General features: G+C 36.9%; 1 protein-coding gene across 2 annotated transcripts in view; it reads left to right on the top strand.

The window, feature by feature from the left end:
* POLI (DNA polymerase iota) overlaps positions 1-22448 on the top strand; it is a 31237-nt gene extending 8789 nt beyond the window's left edge. The window contains exons 5-10 of one of the 2 annotated variants that reach the window (XM_014846738.3): positions 1807-2043; positions 6892-7070; positions 7876-7967; positions 10817-10947; positions 16129-16334; positions 18148-22448. In XM_014846738.3, the coding sequence (XP_014702224.1) occupies positions 1807-2043; positions 6892-7070; positions 7876-7967; positions 10817-10947; positions 16129-16334; positions 18148-18969 (1667 nt within the window). In that variant the 3' untranslated portion in view covers positions 18970-22448. The remainder of the gene's footprint in view (positions 1-1806; positions 2044-6891; positions 7071-7875; positions 7968-10816; positions 10948-16128; positions 16335-18147) is intronic. The other variant, XM_014846744.3, reaches the window with a different exon arrangement.
* The last annotated feature ends 4602 nt before the right edge of the window (positions 22449-27050 follow it).

Genomic DNA, 27050 nt, shown 5'->3' with positions numbered 1-27050 from the left:
CAGTGAGTTCGGTGAGTTGACTGTGTCTTTCTGAAAGTCTTATGGCTTTTGTTGGAGGGTTAGCCATACTTCAGTAATCTGTCTAAGATGACTAAAATTAGGTATTGCTTGCTATTCCATATTAATCAGGCAGAAAATGAGATTTTGATGACATGTAGTTTAATGCACCATGCAGTTTTCAATTCTCTGACACAGTCTTTGTGTTACTGTTTTTAAGAGCTGTACCTCTTTAGGTTATCCTTAAATTATAGGAGTTGGCTTGATAATATGCTTTTTAGAATAATTTTTGATTCTCCTAAAACTATCTTTAAGCAAAACTTTGAGGTAGTCTAAATTTGCTTTTGTTACCTCTTTTGCTTGTTCCTTTCTATCCCCCCAAGGCACCAAGACCCTCATGTTGCCCTCTGACTTCCGGAGTTCCCCCTTGTCGAAGCTTATCCAGGCCTACCTACCATCTTTTGCAAGCTCCTATTTAATTAGGTCAAATAATCATTGCTAACTCTTAGCAAGAAAGCAAAATGGTTCATCTCCTTCACATAGTAAAGTATAAATGACTGATGGTCTTTCCAGGGATATTTGTATTTGAAAATAAGCTGCAGTCAGCTCCAGTGAATATCCAATTACACTTTCAAACCTCTTGTGACTCTACTGGTGACTTCCACATCTTACCACTTAGAAGACAGGCTACTCTGCTGTTGTGTAAGGCTTGCCCTGACCCTCTTGTTCCTAGGTGTCAGCATGTGCTTCCTCTTATCCCCACTTTTGGAGAGCTGGTGATCAATCTCCAGTCTAGTTCTCTACCTCCTTGATGTTAAAGAAGAAAAGATGTAGAGCTACAGTTCTCTTCTAGAAGAAGACGTGATTCTTTTCATGTGTCTTTTGTATCTGTGCTTTTTTGTCACTTACAAGGGCTGAGTAGCAAGAAGGTTCCAAATGTATTTCTATATAATTTTTCAAGCAAACTTAGACTTTATGGTTAGAACATTTTACAGAGAGCTAGGTTTTATATCCTAAAAAGAAAATGTCTAATTCTTCATGAATTCTTTCTCCTCCCCACAAGATTTTGTTAAAAAATTTTTTCAAACCTACAGAAAAGTTGACAGAATAGTACAATGAGAACACTTATTATGTCCTTCCTTGTAGATACACCCGTTGTTATCATTTTGCCACATTTGCTTTATCTTGCTCTCTATTGATTGACCAGTGAGACATTTGAAAGTAAATTACAGACATCATGACACTTCATCAGTAAATACTCCTGAGGATAAGGACTGTCTCATATAACTCTAGTACCATTTTCATACCTAAGAAAATTTGTTTCTGTATAATTTACATACACTTTTTATAAAAGGTCTCTTAAACTATGTACAGATCCAAAATTGTTTTCAGTAGCACATATAGCTAGCGCATAAAGTTTAGATTCAGGCCTTTAAAGCTGTAACGTTAGTTTTCTTATTAATGTAATAGTTTTATTTTTGTGCTTACTTATAGGTAAACATGAGTAAAAGTTTTACTAATGTCAGTAAGAATTTTTTATGAGATCAGTTTTCATGATTGTTAATCATTAAGCACTCCCACTATGCATTCACTGGCACAGGCCCTTAGAATTCACTTGTGGTAGTTGTTTACTTTTCAGAATTCCTATGAAGAACAAAAGAGATTAGTTAAGTGGGTGGCATTATGGTGGTGTTGGCAGGGGAGGGGGGTGGGCAGTGGATCAGCCCTGTGTCCTTTTTAAACTCATTTGTAAAGAAGAAAATTAAAAATTTTCGTGGTGACTTTTAACAACCGTGACTGTTTTTGTAGTTGTAAACCTGCATGACGTCTTGCACATCAGACTACTTGTTGGATCTCAGATTGCAGCAGAGATGAGGGAAGCCGTATATAATCGCCTGGGTCTCACTGGCTGTGCTGGAGTGGCTTCTAATAAATTATTGGCAAAATTAGTTTCTGGTGTCTTTAAACCAAATCAACAAACAGTCTTATTACCTGAAAGTTCTCAAGATCTCATTCATAGTTTGAACCACATAAAGGAAATACCTGGTAAGACAAATATATTTAAAAAGTATATGTTGGTTTTATTGTATTGCTTTAATTTTAAAAATTATAGATACATGTAATTAATTCTTAGAGCCTGTGTATTTGGCTCTTGGGAGGAAACCAGAAAACCTAATGTTTTCTAGAGGGAATCTGTATTAGGAAATATATGAAAGTACTTTTCTGGTTTCACCTACTTTTGTATAGTTTGAATATGATCATGAAAGTTATAACCTGGAAACATATGGTCCTTTATTTCCAGTTCCTGGTTCATACTCTTATACTGTACATTGCATCTAGAGAGGGGAGTTCATCTTTTACTAACTCTATTTTGGGATTATATATAAAATATTAGGGCTACAAGGGACTTTCCAAAGCATCTAGGCCAAGTTTTTATTTTAAAGATGAGAAACTTGATTTTCTTGAGGGGTGCAGTGGTCTATTCATGTCGTGGAGTGAATTTGTATCTTTGTAGATCAAATATGTTTTTATAGACCATCAATAATGGATATGTTAAACTTCATTTCTATAGCATTGTTGGGGAATAAGATGTTATAGTAGAATTCGGTGGAAGTGAATTTCTAAGACAACTGACACTTAACCTTTAGATGTCATAACTTCACCTTTTTAACTTATGTTTGTGTGATTCCAAAATGTGTCATACACTGCCTTGCCTTCCTTAATATAGCAGAGTTGTAACTTGAGGTTTTGTGGGTGATTCAGAGTCTGCGTTTTGAAGAACAGTTACTATGCCAGGCTGTAGTAAATTAAGAACTGTATGCTGATACATAACTTATTACTCAGCTTTATTTTTTTGAGTTCTTGTATTTGTTTTTCTTACAGGCTTTCTCTTTTCTTGCTTATTGCCAAATTGCCAGCTCTCTTATTTTTCAGCTGTGAAAATATCTGTCACTTCACTTTAATAATTCGCCCTACATACTCAATGCCTTTGATTTACTTCTTTTACTGTACAAGGAAACCAGATAACTGTAGAATTAACTTATAAAAAATGAGAAGAGTAAAGGGGCACTAAAGTGAGCATTTCTCTGTGATAAAGTATGACTGAGTTTAGTGCAAGAACTTTGTCATAGGAGTTTTGCTAATGAGAAGATTGTTTTGTTTGTTTGCTTTCTGGTTTTTAGTTGTATTTTGGATGGTAAATATTGCCAGATATGACTTGTGGATAAATGTGGGTGTTGTATATAGGAATTGTTTAGGTTGGCTAATAAGCACATGCTAATGAATTTTAATTGCTTTACTGACAGTCTTTCTTTACATGAATAATAACTGTGATTCTTGGACACTTCCATAGTGTTACGTAACAGGTGGTAAAAATTTCATTTTATCAAGACAGCATTTATTGGTTGTCTCTGTATTCATTATATTATACTAAGGTTGTTAGGTTTTCAAAGTGGTTCATATATAGCCATGTACTGCATAATGATGTTTTGGTCAGTGATGGACTGCAAATACGATAGTGGTCCCATAAGATTATGATCGAGTTGAAAAATTCCTATGGCCTAGTGAAGTAGGTGTTGTAAAGTCATAGTGCAACGCTATACTCACATGTCTGTAGTGATGCTGGTGTAAACAAACCCACTGCACTGCCAATCATATAAAAGTATAGCACATACAATTATATACAGTACATAGTACTTGATACTGATAATGAGTGACTATGTTACTGGTTTATGTATTTACTATACTATCTTTTTTGTAGTTATTTTAGAGTGTACTCTTTCTACTTATAAAAAAGGAAAGTTTACTGTAAAACAGTATGCTGTGTTAGGCTAGCAGCAGCCTTGTACATCTTGCATTTACCTCATCTTTTGATTGCATCCTTTTCTCTTGTACTTAACTTAATCTTGTGTTGTTTTATTCATCATGGCCCCTAAGCATACAAAATCCACTGCTAATGTTCCCAGTAAGAATCTGTGTCAAGTACTTGACTTAGAAATGAAATTAGAAGTTATTAAGGACTACTAAGGTGGAAAACCAATGGTGGTTGTTATTGCTCGCTAGTCAGGCACATCCCATTCTGCCACAGCTACAATCTTGAAGAACAAGAAATAGTGATGGAAGCTGTTAAAGGATCCACTTCATTGAAGGCAATGAGACTAAAAAAAATTTGAGAAGGGCCTACATCAGACATGGAGAGACTTATAATGACTTCGATTGAAGACAAAGCAGAAGCATATCCCTTTCAGCACCATCACGATCATGGCCAAAGAAAAAAGTTTGTTTGCAATGTTGGAAAGAAAAAGTTGGACTCAACTATGATGTTGACTTTACTGCTGGCTGTGGGTGATTTAAACGAGTAAAGAATCATTGTTCCTTACATAATGTGAAAGTGAATGGTGAGTCTGCAAGTGCTGCTGTGAAGGCAGCTGCAGAATTTTTGGAAACTACATGAACTGATTGTGGAGGATAATTGCTTGCTAGAGCAAATATTCAATATGGACGAGACCTCCCTGTTCTGGAAACAGATGCCTCAAAGGACTTTCATTCATAAAGAAGCTAAGTAAAGGCCAGGTTCCAAGGCTTTTAAGGACAGTATAACAGTCTTGCTTTGGAGACAATGTTATAGGCTACAAATTGAAACCCTTTGTGATCTGGCATAGTAAGAACCCCAGGGCCTTCAAGTATATCAGTAAGAACACACTGCCAGTGTACTACAGAAGTGATAAGAAGTCATGAATGACTTGGCTCCTCTTCCAAGATGCCTTCCTGAATTGCTATGCCAGCAAAATAGAGAAGTACTGTTTGGAAAGTAACATACCTTTCAAGATTTTACTTATTGTTGATAACGCTCCCATACGTCCTCCTCTTATTGGTGATCTTCATCCCAATATTAAAGTGGTTTTTCTCCCTCCAAACACCACCTCTTTGATCCAACCACTGGAACGAGGAGTTGCAGCAGCTTGTAAGGGCTTACTACCTGAGGAGGACCTTTGCCCAGGCTGTGGCTACAACTGCAACTGAGAAGCAGAAGACACTGAGAAGATACTGGTACAATTCTGGAAGGATTATAATGTCTCTGACTGCATCAAGAACCTTGCTTGGGCATGGGGTGATGTCATTAAGCAGTGTATGAATGGCATCTGGAAGAAGATACTCAAGAGATTCATCTGCGATTCAGGATTTGCTAAGGATGAGGAGGTTGCAAAAATCAACAAGGCTATCATTGAGATGGCAAAACAACTTTAACCTGAGTGTGCATGAGGATTACATTGAGTTCCTAGAGGTGGTTCCTGAGGAATTTACTAATTACTTGTTGGAACTGTAACAGGAATGCATAAATGAAGAAGAGGCAAGAGAAAAGGAAACTGCAGGAGAAGTTGTTTGCCCCAAGAAGATTCAGTGAAGGTTTAATAGAAGCTTTTGCAGACCTCAGCAAGCTCCTTAAAAAGTTTGGAAACATGGAGGGGGCTGCCCCGGTTACACAGTGGTTAAGTTTGCACGTTCTGCTTTGGCGGCCTGGGATTCACCGGTTTGGATCCCAGATGCAGACCTACCCACCGCTTATCAAGCCATGCTGTGGCAGGTGTCCCACGTATAAAGTAGAGGAAGATTGGCATGGATGTTAGCTCAGGGCCAGTCTTCCTCAGCAAAAAAAGAGGAGGATTGGTGGCAGATGTTAGCTCAGGGCTAATCTTCCTCAAAATAAAAAATTTGAAAACATGGATTGCCAACACTGAAAGATTTTATTAATAAAGAGGAATATTCACGGTATGTTGTCTGCTTATGAGCAAATCTATGATAAAAAAAGAAACAAACCAAGCAAACCACCATGAACATATTTCTTAAAAAAGTGACACCTCCTCAAGAACCACCTCAGGCAGATCCTTCAGGAGGTATTCCAGAAGAAGGCATTGTTATAGGAGATGACAGCTCCATGCGTGTTATTGTCCCTGAAGACCTTCCAGTGGGACAAGATGTGCAGGTGGAAGACAGTGATACTGATGATCCTGACCCTGTGTAGACCAAGAGAAATGTGTGTGTGTCTTAGTTTTTAACAAAAAGGTTTTAAAAGTAAAACAAATAAATAAATTTTAAAAATAGAAAAAAGCTTACAGAGTATATAAAGTAAGAAAATATTTTTGTACAGCTATACAATGTTTGTGTTTTAAGATAAGTGTTATTACAAAAGAGTCAAAAAGTAAAAATTAAAAAGTTTATAAAGTAAGAAAGTTACAGTAAGCTAAGGATAATTTATTATTGAAGGAAAAAATATTTTTTAATAAATTTAGTGTAGCTTAGTTGTACAGTGTTTATAAAGTGTACGGCAGTGTACAGGAATGTCCTAGGCCTTCACATTCACTCACCGCTTACTGACCACCCAGAGCATCTTCCAGTCCTCTCCCCTCCATTCATGGTAAGTGACCTATACAAGTGTACCATTTTTTATCTTTTATACTCTATTTTTACTGTACCTTTTCTGTGTTTAGTTATGTTTAGTTACAAAAATACTTATCATTGTGTCACAGTTGCCTGGAGTATTCAGTATAGTAACATGCTGTACAGCCTAGGAGCAATAGGCCATACCATATTGCCTAGGTGTATAGTGGGCCATGCCATCTAGGTTTGTGGAAGTACACTCTGTGATGTCCACACAGCGACAAAATCGCCTAATGACACATTTTTCAGAACATATCTCCATTGTTAAGCAACTCGTGACTGCAGCTCAGAGGCTGTGAGCAGAACAACTACTACCTGATTTTCAATAAAGTTTGATCATAGCAAAATATTAATTATGGAATTTAAAGATTTGGTTGATATATTTATAATATTTTAATTAGTCTTATTTTAGGAGATAGCACTATGGTAACACGCTGTGCATTTCTTTTTGTTTAGGTATCGGCTATAAAACTGCCAAACGTCTTGAAGCACTGGGTATCAGTAGTGTGCGTGATCTTCAGACCTGCTCATCCAAAATATTAGAAAAGGAATTAGGAATTTCAGTTGCTCAGCGTATCCAGAAGCTCAGTTTTGGAGAGGATGACTCTCCGGTGGTGTCTTCAGGACCACCTCAGGTACGTAGTAATGATGTTTTTATTGAGTGCTGGTTGTCGCATGTGGAATAGAGAGTTCTAGTTTTAGTACTATGTTCTTACTGTTGCAGTTTGCTTATTAAGTTAGTACATGATCCGTTTCCTATGAGAAGGCTAATTTATTATATTAGATTGGTATTCCTAAATTGAATCTATTTCAAGTTAGCCACTTTGATTACATACTACTTAATTTTGGTAGCCTATATTGCATATATGAAGCAAAATATTTTAATTTTTAGAAAGTCTTGTTTTCAGAGTAGTCTTACGACTCAGGCAATGGAGAAAGATAGAGTCAGCCAGTTAACATTGATATTTTTCCTGTGTGACAGGTACTTTACTAAGTGCTTTATATACATTAGCCCATTTAGTTGTCACAACAAACCTTCGAGGTGTAGGTAGTACTATTGTTTGTTCGTACCTTTTTCCCTCCTTTTCTCCCTCTCCCATTCTTTTTTTAAGATGAGGATACTGTACTTTAGAAAGGTTAAATAATTGTGTAAGGTTAAACTGATTCAAGTCCTAGGAGATTGAGCCTTGCCATAAGCATACAATAAGCATACTTGGAGGTGATGCTAGAGCTTTATAATTTTCTTGACTTCCAGTGCACTTTCTAGTAGAGTACAGTACCTTGCAGATAAAAAGAGTTAATATAGAAGTGAACTAAATGGCTCAAACTAAGCACAAGAGGTAAGTTAGTAAACAATGTGTTAAATATTTGAAATGTGCACTGATCATTGGATGTGCTTGTTTGAGTTTACAATAATCCTTATTTGTGCTTCTTTGGTAGTCCTTTAGTGAAGAAGATTCATTTAAAAAATGTTCATCAGAAGTTGAAGTTAAAAATAAGATTGAAGAACTACTTGCTAGTCTTTTGAACAGGTGATTTTCCATTTTGCCATATCATCCTATATATTTTGTATATGGTATATAGAAAGAATACTTGATGTTCTATCTTGGAACTTACAGATTAACTGGAGACTAAACGATGTAAGATAGATCATTTGTCACTGAATTTCTCTACATTATAAACTATTACAAAGATAATAACAGATGCTCTTTGTAGTAGTTAATCCATCTACTTCCATTGTTCTTAATTTTAGTAAAATTGTGGTTATACCGTGGATCTTAGCTGCTGATAGTTACCTAGGGAGTTTTATGGATATCTCTGTAATCTTTATACCTATAAATTGGTGATGGTTGAGGATAGGAAATAATTAAGAGCAACAGTGATGGAGAAAGCAAAAGAACCCTTATGTCTTCTTTGTCTCAGCCTATGTGAAAGAAAATGGAGTCAGATGAAGTAGTAGTTAACTGGGCCTATGTACGAGCAGTGAGAGTGATTGTGAGTGTGTGCAGGGTTACTAGTCTATAGGTACATGAGGAGTGTCAGCCGGGATTATGAGTATACAAATAGCGTAGCATAAACTGAATAAGACGTTTAGTTTGCTGATGTTCCTTTGACATCAGATATCTATTTCTCAATTCTCCATAGATGGGTATTGTCTCTTTTCCTTCCATTTCTTTGGCTTCTCAAAATGGGGTCTCAGGGTTCTAACAGTTTTGGGTAGGTGTGCTTTTGTAATGATGCTAGGATGGCTAACAGTGACTAGAGAAAATGGTTTTTGGATGACTCTAAGTCTCAGAAAACTGATAAAGTGAAACTTCATACAGCTCTGCTCTCATATGCAGTGGTTCGCATGTCTTGAGCGGAGACATGCAGCTCATGGTTTGCTGCATGCAGCTGGGTTGGCTATGTGACCCAGCTCCGGTGATATGACTCAGTCTGAGCCTGTGAGTATGCTAGTGAAACTGGGTCATCTGCTTTGCTTCAGCTAAATATAAGACTCCTGTGAAGTGCCTGACCACTGGAAACAGTTCTGCACATTGAGAAACCACACATATAAGTTTCATAGGTTCTCTTATTTGAAGAATCAACCAGAAATGAGACTGGGTGCTGTCAACCTGTGAAATACCAACTATTAGCCATTTATCCTTATTTTTGCTTACCCTTCCCACCCTGCACCATGGCTTCTTATTTCAGTGACTGAGATATAATACCATCTGAGTGGCAAAAAAATAATTGTGTATGTGTGAATGTGTTTTCCTTCTGGAGTAAATGATGATTAATACTATAAGTATGTAAGAAGTATAAAATCATGTAATGTTTAATCCATCCTCTAGGCATTAGTTTAAGATTGCTTTAAATAAAACCTTTTTCTGGTAGTTATAGGAACCAAATCACACTCTTTGAATTGCATAATGGCTTGATGGAACAAGTTTAACTGGAAGGTATTTAAACTAGTAACATGTTTACAGGAACCATTTAAGATATTTTATTGTCTTATGAAAGCAGCAATCAAGAAATTTTGTGATGATAAAAGAAAAGAATTATTTACTATAAAAATCTTAAATTTTCCAATTCAGAATCTTAAATTTGAGTATGTTTAACTGTGCAATATTTGTATTTTGTGTTGGTGATTTTTTTTGAGGAAGATTAGCCCTGAGCTAACATCTGTGCCCATCTTCCTCTATTTTATATGAGGGACACCTGCCACAGCATGGCTTTAGAAGCGGTATGTAGGTCTGCGCCTGGGATCTGCATTGGCAAACCCTGGGCTGCCAAAGTGGAGCACGTGAATTTAACCACTGCGCAAACTTAACCGTTGGGCCACCAGGCCAGCCTGTTTGTGATTTTTTTAATGCATTGCCATACATATAAAAAAGAAAATGTTCTTTAATGACATTTATTTTCTCAAATAATTAGATTTTTAAGTCAATTTTCTATATCATTAAAACTTTTGTTTTCAGTACCACAACCAAGACTATTTTGATGAAGCGCTTTTTGAGATGCGTGTACGGGTACTTGCCTTCCTAAATATATTATATAATTGATCTTTGAATTTATTGCTCTAATATGTCATATGATGGTAATATTATTGGCTTCCTTGGATCTATTTGGAGAATGCTCTTTGACCAAAGTAATCTCATTTTTTTTTTTAAAAAGAGTACCACCTGAGCTAACAACTGTTGCCAATCCTCTTTTTTTTCCCCTGCTTTTTCTCCCCAAATACCTCCAGTACATAGTTGTATATTTTCAGTTGTGGGTCCTTCTAGTTGTGGCATGTGGGATACCACCTCAGCATAGCCTGATGAGCCATGCCATATCTGTTCCCAGGATCCGAACCGGTGAAACCCTGGGCTGCTGAAGTGGGGTGTGCGAACTTAACCACCCACCTGCCATGGGGCCGGCCCCAGTAATCTCATTTTTAAAACATTTTTTCTTTTTTTAATTTTTAAAAAAAACATATAGGAAAAAATCATCTTCTGTCATTTTTCATATGTTTGCATCTGGCAGTGAATGATTCTCTGTTTCTTAAATTTCCTGCTGATTTTAATATGTTGCTTTTAGTTATGTTTTAGACTTGGATTATAAAATGGCTTGTTATAATTATATCTTATTTCTGTTCTTTTTCTGATAACACTCAATTCTGAGTGAAGCCTGAGAATCTTACATTAAAAATTTCAGAGGTTTACTGCATAGACTTTGTGAAATTTATTTGGGCTATTAAGGGACCTTTATTGCTTATTGCCTGGTTATCAACTGTATTTATAATTGTTACAGTTGCTAAATCTGGCACCTTTAGATAAATGAAGTGTAAGACCATTTAAAACAATAATTAGGCAATACTTTTTCTAATTCGTTGTTTTTGCTTTCTCTTTATTTTTAGAGTATGCCAAGATGGAAGGAAGCCACATACAATAAGGTTAACAATCCGTCGAAATTCATCTGAAAGTTACTATAGCCGCGAGAGTCGTCAGTGCCCTATTCCATCCCATGTAATTCAGAAGTTAGGGACAGGTATGGGCTAATTTTCTAAAAATTTAATTGGCAGCTATATAACTCTTAAAAAGACAAGTTTTGAATTAAAAATATGATCCAAAGTTGGAGGCTCTTCACAGGGAGTTAATGAGCTATTAAATACCTTTATTCTATTAGGAATTTTCACTAGAAAATTTTGTTGTTGTTTTTTAGTAAGTAATAAAAGTAAAGACTCAGTTAAGAATGTTTCCCAAGTTCAGAGAAAACAAAACTGTGAAAATTAATTATACAGCATGAGATAACTTCCTTATGGGCATTTAGATTGTTTCCATTTTTTGGCAATTATGAAAAATGGTGCTATGAACATTTATATGCAAGTCATTGGGCGGATGCATGCTTTCTTTTATCTTGGGTAGATTATGAGGAGTGGAATTGCTGGGTTGTCTGGTAAGTTGAACTCTAGGCAACTGCCAGACTTTTTTCTAAAGTGGGTGTAGCAATTTAGATTTTCACCTCATGTATGAGGGTTCTAGTTGAAGGTTCCAGTTTTCTCAGATCCTCACTGACTTACTATTGTCAGTTTCTTTTATTATAGTCATTCTTGTGGCTGTGTAGCAGTATTTCATTGTGTGTTCTTTTCTTTTATGGATAGTGGTTTTGGTGTCATATCTAAAAATTCTTTGCCTAGCCCAAAGATCGCAGATATTTCCTCCTATATTTTCTTTTAGAAGTATTATAGTTTTAAGGTTTACAGTTAGATCCACTTTGAGTTAATTTTTATGTGTGGTGTAAGGTAAGAGTCTTAGTTCATTCTTCTGCACGTGAGTATCCAATTGTTCCAGCAGAATTTCTTGAAAAGACTATTTTTGCCCTGTTGAATCGTCATGGCACATTTGTCAAAAACTGACCATAAAGATAAGGGTTTGTTTCTTGACTTTCTTATTGCATTCATCTATACGTTTGTCCTTATACCAGTTCCACCCTGTCTTGATACTTTGTTGTAAGTTTTGCAATTAGGTAGTAGAAGTTCTCCAGCTTTGTTCTTTTCTGAAATTGCTCTGGCCGTTCGTGGTCCTGGGCTTTTGTTTGTGAGAAGATTTTAAAATAGGCATTTGATTTATTTGTTGTAAGTTATTCAGATTTTCTATTTATTTTGAGTCAGTTTTGGTAATTTGTATCTTCTAGGAAATTGCATCTCATCCAGGTTGTTTAATTTGTTGGCATGAAGTTGTTAATGTTTCCTTATTAATCCTTCTGATTTTTTTAGGGTCTATAGTGATGTTCCCTCTTTCATTCCTGATTTTGGTAATTCGTGTATTCTCTTTTTTTCTTTGTTATTCTAACAAAGGCTTATCAGTTTTGTTGATCTTTTCTAAGATCCAACTTTTGGTGTCATTGATTTCTCTGATGTTTTTCTACTTTCTGTTTCATTTATTTCTGCTCTGATTTTTGATATTTCCTTCCTTTTGCTTGCTTTAGGTTTAATTTGTCTATTTCCTCCTGGTTTCTTAAGGTGGTAGCTTACATTATTTATTTTATACTCACCTTTTTTCTAATAATTCAAGTTTAAAGTTATACATTTCCTTTTAAGCAGTGTTTTAGCTGTATTCCATAAATTTTGTTGTGTTTCTTTTTCATTAAGGTCAAAATAGTTTCTAATATCCCTCGTGATTTCATCTTTGACCTTTAAATTTATTTAGAAATTTGTTGTTTAATTTCCAAATACTTGATGATTTCCCAAATTTCTTTCTCTTACTGATTTATAATTTAATTTCCTGTTGATCGAAGAACATAATTGGAGTAATTTCAGTCCTTTTAAATGTATTGAACCTACATTTACTGCCTAGCATATGGTCTTTCCTGAAGAATGTTCCCTTTGTGTTTGAAAAGAAGAGTTGAGCAATATTATCAAACAATTCTACTTAACTAAAATTTATGGAATACTCCACCAAAATAGCATCTTTGAATGGCAGTTTGTCAGTATATATAATTCTTGACTGTTTTTCTTTCCATTCTTTGAATATACCATTCCCTTGCCTTCTGGTTTCTATTATTTCTGATGAGTCAGCTGTTAATAGTTTTATCAGTCTCCTTCCAATCAGGAGAGAATAACCACATAGAAATTTGAACAGAGAAAGTTTCACAGAATTATTAAACTATGATAGGGGAGTGACTATAAAGGTATAAAGAGAACTCTAAGAGGTATCCAAGGGCTGAGGAAAAGTACCCAAGGAAGGACAAACTTAGAAAGGGTAGTCCCCCTACCCCTAAAGGAGAAGATATGGTACTTAACACTGGATGGTGGAGAAATTCTTTGAGTTACCTCGCCCAAGGCTTGTCCGTAGTTATTGGACAAAGAGAAAACCACCCTCTGATCTGTAAATGAGCTGAGGCTGACTGGTGGGCACACAGGAGGAGTTAGGATGTTGGGAGCTTGCTCATTGTCAGGGCAGTGCATGAGCTGGGGTATGCAGTGTCCACGTTGGGAGGGCTTACGTTAACAAACCTTGAGGATGCAGGCAAGCCAAGGCTAGCGGGTGGTTGTGCTGAAGGAATCTGCATTCTTCTGCTAGCACAAAGGTGGAGGGTATGGTGCCTGTATAGGAAGAACGGGAGGAAACAACCCTTTGGGGTGTAGGCAAGTCAAAGCTGTTTGGTGAGTGTGCAAGAGTCAGGGCACTGTTTACGGGACCAGCCTGGTGTGTGCAGTGTTTGAGTTGGTAGTGCCGTGGTAACACGGTCACTAGGCTTGGGCTGGGGGTGCAGGTTGCTGAGGGACTGAATGCTCCACACCTGTGTGGTGTGGCAGAGCACTACATAGATGTCCACACACACATGTACCACAAACAGACCATGTAACAGGAGCAAAAGAAAGTAAATGACAGTATGTTGGAACTAGGAAGAGACACTCCCTGTCTCTCTTTGTGGTCCTCCGCTGCTCTCTACTGACAAAGCTTAACATTGTGCTCAGTGTAAAAAAATTGTAGAGGGTCCAGCCAGTTATCATAGAGCAGGTAGTGAAGAGTGAATTTGGAGCTGAGAGGAAATAAATTAGTAGACATACTTGTATTGTTGTTTCCCTTTATGTGATGAGTCATTTGTTTCTTTGCGTTTTTCAGCAGTTTGACTATGACGTATGTCTGAGTGTGCAATCGCTTTGTGTTTACCCTTGTTAGGGTTTATTAGGCTTCTTGATTCTGTAGAGTAGTTTTTTTTTTTAGTGAAATTTTGGGAGTTTTTGGCTCTTACTTTTTCAGATTTTTTTTCTTTTTTTTCTCTCCTCTCCTTCTGGGACTCTTACTGCATATATGTTGGTATGCTTCATAATGTCCTACAGGTGTGTGCAGTTCTGTTTATTTTTCTTCAGTCTTTTTTCTCTTCTTTGCTTTTTAGACTGGATAATTTCTGTTGAGCTGTCTTCAAGTTCTCTGATTCATCTGTCATCTCAAAACTGCTATTGCTCATCTAGTGATTTTGTTTGGTTTGATTACTGTACTTTTTAACTCTATAATTTCCATTTATATTTTTGTTTTTATGTTTGATTCTATTTCTTTACTGATATTCCTCTTTTTTTGATAGTCATTATTATATTTTACTTTAATTCTTTAAAATATTTTAAAAAATTCTTTGAACATGTCTATAATAGCAACTTTGGGTTTTTTTGGTGTTCTTGGTTTTTTTTTTTGAGGAAGATTAGCCCTGAGCTAACATCTGCTGCCAATCCTCCTCTTTTTGCTGAGGAAGACTGGCCCTGAGCTAACATCCGTGCCCATCTTCCTCTACTTTATATGTGGCACGCCTACCACAGCATGGCTTGCCAAGCGGTGCCATGTCCGCACCCGGGATCCAAACCGCTGAACCCCAGGCCGCCAAAGTGGAACGTGTGAACTTAACTGCTGCGCCACCGGGCTGGCCTACAACTTTGAAGTCTTTGCCAAATCCAACTCAGAGTCAGTTTCTATGGGCTGCTTTTTCCCCCTAAATACAAATCATGCCCTTCTGGTTTTTTGCATGTATTGTAATACTTTGTTGAAAACTGGACATTTTAGATAATGTATTGTAGCAACTCTGGATTTCCATTTTTTTCTTGTAAGCTCCCCCCCGCCACCTTTTGTGGTAACTTACCTGGATTTGAACTGCAGAATCTACCTCCTCTGTGATATGTTGCCCCAGATTTCTCTGCTCAGCTTTGTTTTTTTAATTTAGATGTTTTATTTTGGCTTCCTAGCAGGTTACCCCTGTCTGTATAGTTTAGTGTTTAGCTAGTGATTGCTCAAAGGTTTTGTTCAAATGCTAGAGCCTGGAAGGCTTCCACCTTCTGTCAACAGATAGGTGCATGAGTTGGGGAGTGCATTCAAAATTTAGGCCGTTTTCAAGTCCACCTTGGCTTTTATTTTCTGCTAGGCCGTTTTGCATCTCCCTGGCTGTGCTTTTGCTATTCCAGTCAAGGATGTATATGGAGAGCTTGGGACCTCTCTGGCCTCCCCTTCATGTGCATGCAGCTTCCCAGTCAGCTGAGGGTTGAGAGGAGAGCTTATCTAGCCCCTTTATGGTTCTTTCGTTTCCAGATCTCCTGGTTAAAGTTATGGCTGGTCCACTGATCTTTCACTCACCCCACCACAGCTGCAACGCCAAGCTAGAGTGCTGTGCGATTTTCCTGTTTGTTTCCTACCAAGTGTGTTCATTTTACTCGCAACACTACTGGTCAGGTCTGTCCTTTCTGGCAGCAAGGCTGCTGGCTTTCACAGCCAGCCTCACACTGGTAGAACTACTGTACCAACTGAGCTTTGTAAGGGGAGAGGCAAACAGCTCCAACCAGTAAGGCTGTAGTCTCCCACTTTCTTACTTAAGTTCTAGCAGCTTTTCATAATTCACGCTTTTCACTTTATGTGCCTTTGATTCATTTCGAGATCCTCAAAATGGTTGCTTTTGACAATTTCAGTTTTATTAGAGTTTTATGGGGAGAAGATTTTCTGTCCTCGTCACCCTCGCATAACCAGAAGCGTCCCATAGTTTCAAATCTTTTAAAAACTTTTAATTCATTTGGAGTTTAGTATAAATGTTGAGATGTCTCAGTTTAGTATATAATGTCAAGATGTCCCAATGATATCCATTTAGGATTTTAATTTCTTAATTTAAGCAATATAAATTAGATTAAGCTTTTAATATCAATTATGATATAATATGTTTGGATACTGTCTTCTTAAACATTTTATTTAGGAAATTATGATGTGATGACCCCAATGGTTGAGATACTTATGAAACTTTTTCGAAATATGGTGAATGTGAAGATGCCATTTCATCTTACCCTTTTAAGTGTGTGCTTCTGCAACCTTAAAGCACTAAATACTGCTAAGAAAGGGACTATTGATTATTACTTAACACAATCATTATCAACAACTTCACGCTCTGGCAAGCACGATTTTGTAAGTACACTGTTATTGGATTTGTGTGGTCAAATTACAAATCTAAGTTTGTGTTTGATATAATTCAGAGATTCTTTTGGGTAGTATTGTTTGAATGACTTATATATAGTACCTGTCATATTACAGTTGCTAGCCTTAAGTACATTGTACTGTGTTCTAAGAAGAAAATATAAGCATCACTGGATAAAAGAGAAAACTGTTATGGAGGCCCCCTGTTTTGGAAGTAGGTTAAAACATTTTATGATAGTATATAGGAATATGATGACTAGCTCATCAATGTGAAAATATTTCCAGATACTGGAAATCAAATCTTTTTATCTGTTAACTTATGCATAAGCTACCAGCATCCCACCCATCTTTTTGTTAAAGTATTTAAATTTTCTTGGTTTTAAAATTATATTGAATTCTGATGGCAGTATTGGTAGAATATAACTACAGGTATATGCCGCATAACGACATTTTAGTCAGCAGTGTGCCACATATATGACAGCGGTTCCATGAGATTAGTACGATACAGCCTGGGTGTGTAGTAGGCTATACCGTCTACGGTTGTGTATGTATGCTCTATCATGTTCACACAATAATGAAATTGCCTAACGAAGAGTTTCTTAGAACATATCCCCATCATTAAGTGATGTGTGACTGTACTCATTTTACAATTGTAGAAATTCTAGTGTGGCAATAGAGAGGCAGAGACCGGTCATATTTTCAGATGACTAAAACAAAACCGTATGTATACAGCCATTTGGCAGACTCCTATTTACTAAATGGGGGATGCTTTAAAAAATAATCATCTTTTACTAAATTGTTTGTGCCTACAATTAACTCTTAATTTAAACTGTTTTTATTTTATTTATTGTTGAGTCAGTCAGTATAATTTTAGTAATATTTTCATTTACATTTAAGTTTAAAATGAGAACAGAATGGTATTATGGAAATAATGAATTAGTGCCCTCTTGATTTACTTTTTTTCTGTTACTTTTTTAATCCCATTTACTAACTGAAATTTTAAAAGGTGTTTTACTTTTTAATCAATCTGTAGAATAAAAATTGAAGGTCTTTAATTCACAGTGGTATTAGAGAGGTAAACATTGTACATGTCTGGCACATAGTAGGTGCCCAATAAATACAGTGGCGCAAGTCTCTTCTCCTTTTACTTTTTTGAACTTACTTTTGTGTTCGTTTCCTGAATTATATTTGACTGTGTATATATTTTTATGGTGATTAAAACTAGAGGGAAAGTTTAAGTGAGAAGCTTTACATAGAAAAATAATGCAAATTAGAATTGAAGTTGTTTTTAAATTTTTATTGTATGTAAATGAGTGTTATATCTTAATAATGATGTTGGATTTTTACCAGAGAAGTATTTTTTTCTTTCTGTTAAATGTTATACTTTAGAATAGGGATTTTTAGAAAGCCAGCCCTTGATGCTTTGTGCTCGTATATACTTTTTAGATAGCCTTAGGTGAGTCATTTACTTTTCTAGGCCACCATTCTTTTATTCACAGAATTGGAAGTTTTAGTACATGATTGTTAAGATCCTTTCCGGTCTCCAAATACATACCTACCTTCTGGCTCAGTGCTGTCTAGGAAGGAAACCTCTTCCTGGAATAGTGAGCATAAAGATCCGCACAATAGTGTGACTAATTGTGGTAGATTAATCATCTTTAGTTGTTTGGAACTGGCCAAAAGGATTGAAGTTATGGAGTAGAATAGAAATATATTGGTCAAGTGACAGCTACAGTCACACTTTAGCAACATGAATATTTAAAAGATATCAGATATCTAAATTATTGTTATCCTTGTGTTCTAGAAAATGAAAGACACTCATGTGGAGGATTTTTCTAAAGACAAAGAAACAAATTTGGATTTTCTACCAACTGAAAGAATTGGAAGTGCAAGAACTGGGGAGTCTCCACTGGATACTACAAATTTTTCTAAAGAAAAAGACAGTAATGAATTTCTACGCTGCTCACTTCCTGAGGGTATCGACCAAGAAGTCTTTAAGCAGCTTCCAGTAGATATTCAAGAGGAAATCCTTTCTGGAAAATCTAGAGAAAAAGTTCAAGGGAAAGGAAGTTTGAGTTGTCCATTACGTGCCTCTAGAGGAATATTGTCTTTCTTTTCTGCAAAACAAATGCAAGATAGTCCCTTAAATCCTAGAGATCGTTTATCCAATAGCAAACAGCTGTCCTCTGTATCTCCCTGTGAACCAGGAACTTCAGGCTTAAATAGCAGTAGTTCCTCTTGTGTGTCTAACCGAAAGGATTATTCACATTGTACAGACAGTAGATTAAAAGATGAACGAATGGGCCAAGGACCTAAAGAATCTCAAGGATTCCACTTTTCGAATACAAACCCCACTGCATCTATTTTTCATTCGTTTCGAAATTTGCAGAGTGAGCAACTTTTCTCCAAAAACCGAACTACAGATAGCCATAAGCAATCAATAGCAACAGTCTCTCAGCATGAAGGACTTATGAAAAATAGAGAGCAAGATTGTACTGATAAGAAAGTCACTTTTCCTTCTGACATTGATCCTGAAGTTTTCTATGAACTACCAGAAGAAGTACAAAAAGAATTGTTGGCTGACTGGAAGAGAACAGGATCAGATTTCCATATTGTACATAAATAAGCACGTTCAGAAAAAAGGTCTAAGAAAGCAAGGGAAAGACTACTGTTCTCAGATTAGCACTTTGTTAAGCTCTTCTAAATTAAACACTACATTCAATAATGTAGAAATCCAGTATAAAATGTTCTGGATAAAGCAAGAATAGCTATGGGAAGTAAATTCTGGCACAGCGCATAAAAATATTTATGACAGAAGAAATAATGTAAAATATTACCTTCTCTGATTTCTAAGGCTATTTTATATTGCTTTTCAATAAAAAGAATATCATGGTTAGCAATAGTGCATTTTCCATAAATTGGGGGGAGGATATATATGCTTACATATAAAAAATAGACTAGCCAAATCCCTGCTATGCTATAGCAAAGAAATTTTTTTTTCTATGAAATATGGAATGGCTCAAGAAATTCAGCCCATTAGGAAACAGCCAAATAAGAAATTCTGCTGCCAACTAATCTATTAAAAATGTAGATATCTTTGACTGCAGTACTATGCACCATATAATAAGTTGACTTTTAAAAAAATACCAAAGCAGTCTATATTCAATTAATGCTTCTTAATATACCTAGAACCTATCACAATGCCCGGCACACCAAGGGTACTCAGTAAATATGGAATGAATGAATAGTGTGGCAGGGACCATGTGGGGAGTTGGATGGGGAGTGTGTGTGTTGTAGAGAACTAGAAGAACTCTCCATACAGATAGACTAAGGGAAGGATGGAAACCAGAAATGTAAGGTAATAGGTCTTTAAGAATACTAGATAATGGAAGAAGTCCATTTCCTTCTGGCCAGTCTGTAGAGTTTAAAAGCAATGGATTAGATGTTTTTGCATTTTCTCCACATTTTGGAGATAAGATTAAGGACGTCATCCTTACAACAAAGTTAACTAAATTAGACAAAGTTACTAAATTGATGTACATTCTCTTTCTCCTGTTGTTACTTTCCCCTTTTGCCTGCCAGATTAAAAGTTGGATGTAAGATTGTGGACATCTTATAATTTACAAGACATAGAAGATGTTTTTAGAACACACTAAAGTATCCCTCAGCGCTGGTTTGGAGGAGTCTTGTTCTCAGGTTTATAAACTCTGCAGATATAATCTAAAGAAAAGATGATGGAAATAACGCAAACATAAATAAAGGATAGCTTAAAAATACTTTCTTCTAGGTAAGAAGTTTTAACTCAGTTTTAGATTTCTTGAAATTTGAAAATTCCCTAATTACCAAGGATTTTTAACAGGGAGTTTGGGGTTATCAAAAACAATATCTTGGAGCAAGAACATCAAAAGTTATTTTCCATGCAAATATTTAGTGCTCTGGATCAAGGACTGTAGAATTTTCTATTTGTAGTGTTCTGGTAGGGTACTTAAACTTGTAAAAGGAGTATATTACTTTTTTAGATAATACATTAAAAAAAATTCTTTTTTTAATGTGTAAAAAATTTATTTATAATTTTTATTTTTTCGGATGTACATCATATTTCAAATTCTGTATACATTACATCATGTTCACCACCCGAGCACTAATTATAGTGCATCCCCTCACATGTGACACTAATCACCCCTTTTGCCCTCCCCCCTCTCTCGTTCCCCAATGGTAACCACCAGTCCAATCTCCAATACTATGTGATTTTTTTTTTTTGTCGTTTTTATCTTCTCCTTATGAGTGAGATCATATGGTATTTGACTTTCTCCCTCTGACTTATTTCACTCAGCATAATACCCTCAAGATCCATCCATGTTGTCACAGATGGCTGGATTTCATCATTTCTTATGGCTGAGTAGTAGTCCATCGTGTATAAATACCACATCTTCTTTATCCATTCGTCCCTTGATGGGCACCTAGGTTGCTTCCAAGTCTTGGCTATTGTGTATAATGCCACAATGAACATAGGGGTGCAAGTATCTTTATGCCTTTGTGTTTTCAAGTTCTTTGGATAAATACCCAGCAGTGGAATAGCTGGATCAAGGGCTGTAGAATTTTCTATTTGTAGTGTTCTGGTAGGGTACTTAAACTTGTAAAAGGAGTATATTACTTTTTAGATAATACATTAAAAAAAATTTCTGATAGTCCTTGTAATTATTTCAGGCAGAAATCATTAGCTAGAAAGATTAAAAGAAATTTTGACAAGTAAACAGTTTTGGCTAGCTTAAAAATAGAACATAAAATAGTAGTTAAAAGTACACTTTCTGAAGTGAGAATGCAGGGGGTATATTATAGCTCTGCTACTTAGTGTGTGCCCTTAAATTAATCTTTAAGGATCTTTGTGCCTCAGCATCTGACTTTTTAGGTTATCTTTTATCTCAGTCTGCTTTTTCTTTCTTTCTTTCTTTTTTTGGAGGAAGATTTGCCGCAAGCTAACATCTGTGCCAATCTGCCTCTTTTTTTTTTTTTTTGGCTTGAGGAAGATTCACCCTGAGCTAATATCTGTGCAAGCCCTCCTCTATTTTGTATATGGATCACTGCCACAGCACAGCTGCACCCAAGATCCAAACCCACCCCAAGATCCGAACCCACAAACGCAGGCTGCAGAAGTGGAACATGCTGACCTTAACCACTATGCCACGGGACTGGCCCCAACTGAGCTTTTTCTTATACTCTGTGTATTAAACTCAGTTTCTTAGTCCTGTTTTTATTTTAAACAATCATTTTAATTCTATATTCGGTAATACAAATGTTTGAATTCTTTGGTGGAGGACTCTAACTCTTTGTCTTATTTGTTATTTTGCTGACAACTTATTCATGCTGGTCTTTTTCATCATGTGTTCTATGATTTTGGGTGTTGGCTCGCATTTGCTGAGCTTTATTTGTGGGACGCCTGTATGGTCTGGACATGGATATGTGCCTCCAGAAAATACTTGCACTTGCTTCTGCCAGCACCACTTTGGGGAAGCACAAGCTTAGACCATTTTCATTCCTCATCTGGAAAATTAAACCCCGGATCTGGGCAGACTGGGCATGGATTCTCAGGGGCTACTTCCACCCCTTCTCCCCACCCCGTTCGTTTGTCTTTTTATTTTGTGGTTGGCTTATTTTTTCTAGTTCACCATTTTACTGAGAGGACAGTCCTGTGAGGCTCCTGGGCGGTTTCATCCCAGTTACCTGCCCTGTATGGGTCCAAGGTTTGTCTTCTGTCTAGAAACTTAGATTTAATTATTCCGTTTTCTTATTACTACATTTCTCTCTTTGCATACTACTACCACTTGTAAGTAAATTATTGAGTTATGTGGAATTCACTCTAATCCTGTTACCTCACAGTATTTTCTGTACTATCTTTTTCTGGAAGAAGGAGATATGAGCTCTATATGTAACCTTGTTCTGATATAGAGTTGATTCGTGTTAACAATGATGTCTCACTTTCAGTCCACAAAGAGAGGTCTGTTTTTGATAAATAAAGGTGAGGCTCTCGTAATTTGGTGATATTTGGGTATCCTGTCTTTCTTTCCTAGATTGTATTTATTATATATTAAATATATTAAAGTTTAAGATATTGAAAAATATTTTTAAAATATGCTAAATCCTTTGAGAAAACTATAAACTTCTTTAAAATGTTTGAAAGTTTCAAATGTTTGAACTTCTGTAGATATTTTAAGCAAGAAGAGATTTAATATAGTGAATTAAATACTTACAAAGTCATTGGGGAGCTGAAGGAGTGGATTCTAGGTTTGGCCTTCAGAAACAAATCTGAGAACTAGACAGAACCAATCCACCAGGTAAGCTGTCTCTTTTGAAGTCATTGGTGGCACTATGAATTTAAGGAGCTGGAATCAATAAGCTGTCACTACTGCCACTGCTTTTTGACATCTAGAAGGCTGGAGAACAGTTACCTACAATTATGACCTAGTGATCAGGAACCAGAATTCAGGAAGCTGCTCCTGCCTCTGTCATTGATGAACCCACTCCATGGCACACAAGAATCTGGCAGGTGTACACACTGGAACACAGAAGAAAAGCCTTGCTTGTCCTTGTCCTTGCTGGCCAGCAGAAAAAACAACAACAAAAGTAGGAAAAAGGGGCTGTGCCTCACTCGTAACTCTGACAAGACTTCATCCAATGGGTGCAACCAGAAGAATAGGTGCAGTCAACCCCTGGGATACATGTTTTTCCTTTTTAGCTTCCTTCCTCTCCAATTAGGAGCTAGGTAGAATGGAGGTGAGCAAGCCAATACACAGAATCTGTCAAATATATGTGTGTGTGAATGTGTGTGCATGCAGACATATATATGTAAAGAAATTACTATTGAATTTTTTAGAAGTAGTTACTACAATATATTTGTGTCCTGGTGGCAATTTCTTTTTGTCTCATATTAAGAACTTATACTGTAATAAAGTTCAGCCTGCAGTTGATTTATCTCAACCCAACTTATGTGGATACACATATATTGAGATAGAAAAATTTCAGATGTTGATAGAATATTTCATCTTTTGACGTAGCCAGACTATAGTATTCTAGGACAGTGTCATCAACTTTTTTGATATGACATGCTAACAGTGAGAATTGGGAAGGATGTACTCCCAATATCTGTGTATTTAATTAGGGATACACCAAAGTTTACCTTTAGCCTTGGTATTCAGTCAAATTCAGTTATTTGGCTTTTAGGTGGCTGAGTAATCAACTGCTTCAGCATCATTTGTGGCATCACTGAAACTGCACATGAAATTATCACGTGATTATGTAGGTTACCATCATATCTAACTAATGTTAATGATCCCAGCCATAGAAATAAAGTATCACATTTAGAGTTATTATTAGCATCTGAGTATTCACTTTCAAATATAGGTAAGTGTTCCAGATATAACCAAATAAAATCTCATGAGCTTCCTCTTGTAATTCCGTAAGCCAAAGTATAAATTTGTAATTATTACTGCAAAGTAAAATGCAGCAATTGATGATTCTGAAAGCTATTAATTTTGTGGAGAAAATTATTAACAATTTTCAAATTATTGAGTAGGGAAAGAGACTGACGATTAATATGAATATTGGGAGAGTGCAAATGCTCAATAACTTTATGATGATAATACGAATATTGGGAGAGTGCAAGTGCTCAGTAACTTTATGATGAACATATATTCTTTTTTTTTTTTAAAAGATTGGCCCTGAGCTAATACCTGTTGACAGTCTTTTTTTGTTGTTGTTTCTTCTTCTTTCCAAAGCTACCCCTGCACATACTTGTATATTCTAGTTGTAGGTCCTTCTAGTTCTGCTATGTGGGATGCCACCTCAGCATGGCTTGATGAGTTGTGCTAGGGCTGTGCCCGGGATCCAAACTGGTGAGACTCTGGGCTGCCAAAGCGAAGTGCATGAACTTAACCAGTTAGCCCCAGGGTCAGCCCCTGAACATATATTCTTTTTGAGTCAACGGAAAAGTGTGTGGCTATGTGTTTTGTGACATTATTTTGGCCATAGATAGCTGCTACAAAAGCTGGTAGCTAGCCCTTGTAGTCTAGTGGCTAAGATTCAGCACTCTCACCGCTGTGGCCCAGGTTTGTTTCCCAGTCAGAGAACCACGCCACCATCTGTCAGTTGTCACATTGTGTTGGCTGTGTGTTGTTGTGATGCTGAAAGCTATGCTACTGGTATTTCAAATACCAGTAAGGTCACTCATGGTGGACAGGTTTCAGCAGAGCTTCCAGACTAAGACAGATTGGGAAGAAAGATCTGGCCACCCACTTCCAAAAAAAAATTGACCATGAAAACGCCATGAACAGCAGTGGAGCATTTTCTGATAAGTGCCAGAAGATGAGGAGATGGCGCAAAAAAACTGGTCAGGGTTCTGTTCTGCTGTACACAGGGTCACTAGGAGTCAAAATCAATTCAACAGCACTAACAACAAACAAAAGTTCATACCTAGAGGTGGGGTGGGCAGTAGGGAGTTGAGAAAACTGTTAGCAGAGGCCGGGATAATGGTGAGAAAACTGCTTTATTAAGAAGTTGTTACGAAACATTTGATAAAACATCTGACTGTGGTACCTTGGAAGACAGAAAATATACCTAAGGAACCTGTTGGCTTTGGGTAGGGATGTCTCCAGGTAGAATGTAGAAAGCGCCACCTGGTGGCTTCTAGCTGCATAGGCTAAAGTACTGCAAGAAAAAGTTGAACTTCAAAAAAAAAAAAAAAAGGAGCTAGTTAGGTTTCAAGCAGAAGTTAAAAGTGATATAGAGAGCCAGAGCTATTAAATTGGAAAATAAAACTGTTGTCTTATCTCCAGCTGCCCCAGTTAGCAAAGCCTCAAAGTAAGACATGAGCGCATGTCAAACATCAAATCAAGATTGTGACTATCAGATATTTAGATAAGACTTCTGAGAGTTAAGGTGGTGCTGAGTAGATCTCAAGTGGACAAAAGCTGAAGAGTGTGGTCCCACAGAAGCCTGATCCAAAAGTAGCTTTAAGAAATTCTAGAGAAGCATATGTTGATACCAGTTGTAGGTGTGGCTTTTGGGTGTGTAGTGGACTGTAAGCAGACGCAGTAAGCTCAAAGGTTTTAGAGAGAGTGGTACCAGCAAAAATACCAACTGCCTGCACTAAAAGATGAGTCAAGCCATAACAATGCCCCTGGGCCTTTGATTTTCTTTGGGTAAGAAGCAGCCTGAGAAAGTTACTCAACTACTAACAAGGATCATTTCTTCAGAAAGAAGAAAGGAGGGTGATGAAAAAAGGGAGGGCATCTCCGATAGTGTAACCAAAAGCTGTGGAGAACAATGAGTCAGGGAGGAACTCCCAGAGAGCAAGACTGGGCTCTAATCAGGGAACGTTTCCCCACTGCAGGAATGGTGGGCCCAGTGGGATATCAGAATTGTTATGAACCCGTGAGTATATGCCTCCCGTTCTTCCCCCTTTTCAGTGGGCCTATTTATTGTGGTTATCCTGTTCCTTTTTATTATTGTGTATTGGACGTGTGTGTTGAGGCAGAGGGGCAAGTAACTCGTCTGTTTACTTCATAGATCTCTAGTTCAAAAGGAGCTGTCTCTGGACCTGACGCATATCACAAAATCCTAGACTTGAACGCTAATACCGTGATTGTATGAGATCTTTGGGGGTGTTGGGAATGAGTAAGTGTATTTTGCATGTGGAAGGAATGTGACTATGGTGAGACGGTGATCTGGCCATAATTTGCATTAATTCTTCGCCTCTGGTATGTATGCATACTCCTTTACCATGTGACTTAACAGTTTCACTAAAAAGGCAGATTCTTTTTCTTTGCTTATCAATCGATTACTAGTTTAGCCATGTCACTTGCTTTGTCAGTGGGATGTTAGACTTGAAAAAACACTTACAATATGTCCACTTCCTCCCTTGCTCCTTTGCCTCCATCATGAGAACATACGCAGGCCAGGCTACTGGAGGATGAGACTCGTGAAGCAGAGCTAAGCCACTCCAATTGTTCCAGCCCTGGCCATCCTTTCTGAGATGACCCACAGCCAATGGCCAGGCATGTGCGTGAGCCCAGCTGATCCCAGCTTAAATTACTGATCCACACACTTAAAAGATAAAATTAATTGTTGTATGTCCCTGAGGTTTTGTGATTGTCTATTACACATCATTATTGTGGCAATTGATAGTCATATAATAATTTACATTCATATACATGGTAAATCATCTTATGAAAAAAGATAAAGTATATGAAGAAAGTGTTAGTGAAAAAAGTGGTAGTGAAAAACAACTCATTTTGTTCTGACCAATTAAATTCCAAAACAACTTTTAAATGGAGGACTAAATTTAAAACAATTTATCAAAATGATTATTGTAGACTGCCATTTTTGACAGTTGAAGACAAAGGATTTTTGAGATTTGCTACAGCTATGAATCCTAAGTCAAAGTTCATTCTGAAACTCATGTAACTGAGAAAGCTTCTCCCAGACTTTATGTCCACAGGAGTTAGTGGTGTTACGTGTGCCGCTTGAAACAGCGTGCTTTATAGTATCAAAGATAGACAATATAGCGTCTGCAGGTATAGTTTAGTAGTGACAATGTGGGGAAACTATTTTTCCCTCTACTCTGTCAAACTTTAAAGTGTTGACTTCTAGGGCCAGCCCTGTGGCTGAGTGGTTAATCGGCAGCCCAGGCTTTTGCCAGTTTGGATCCTAGGC

This window comes from Equus asinus, chromosome 7, assembly GCF_041296235.1.
Source record: "Equus asinus isolate D_3611 breed Donkey chromosome 7, EquAss-T2T_v2, whole genome shotgun sequence".
NCBI lineage: Eukaryota > Metazoa > Chordata > Mammalia > Perissodactyla > Equidae > Equus > Equus asinus.
This window is presented reverse-complemented; position numbering and strand designations above follow the sequence as displayed.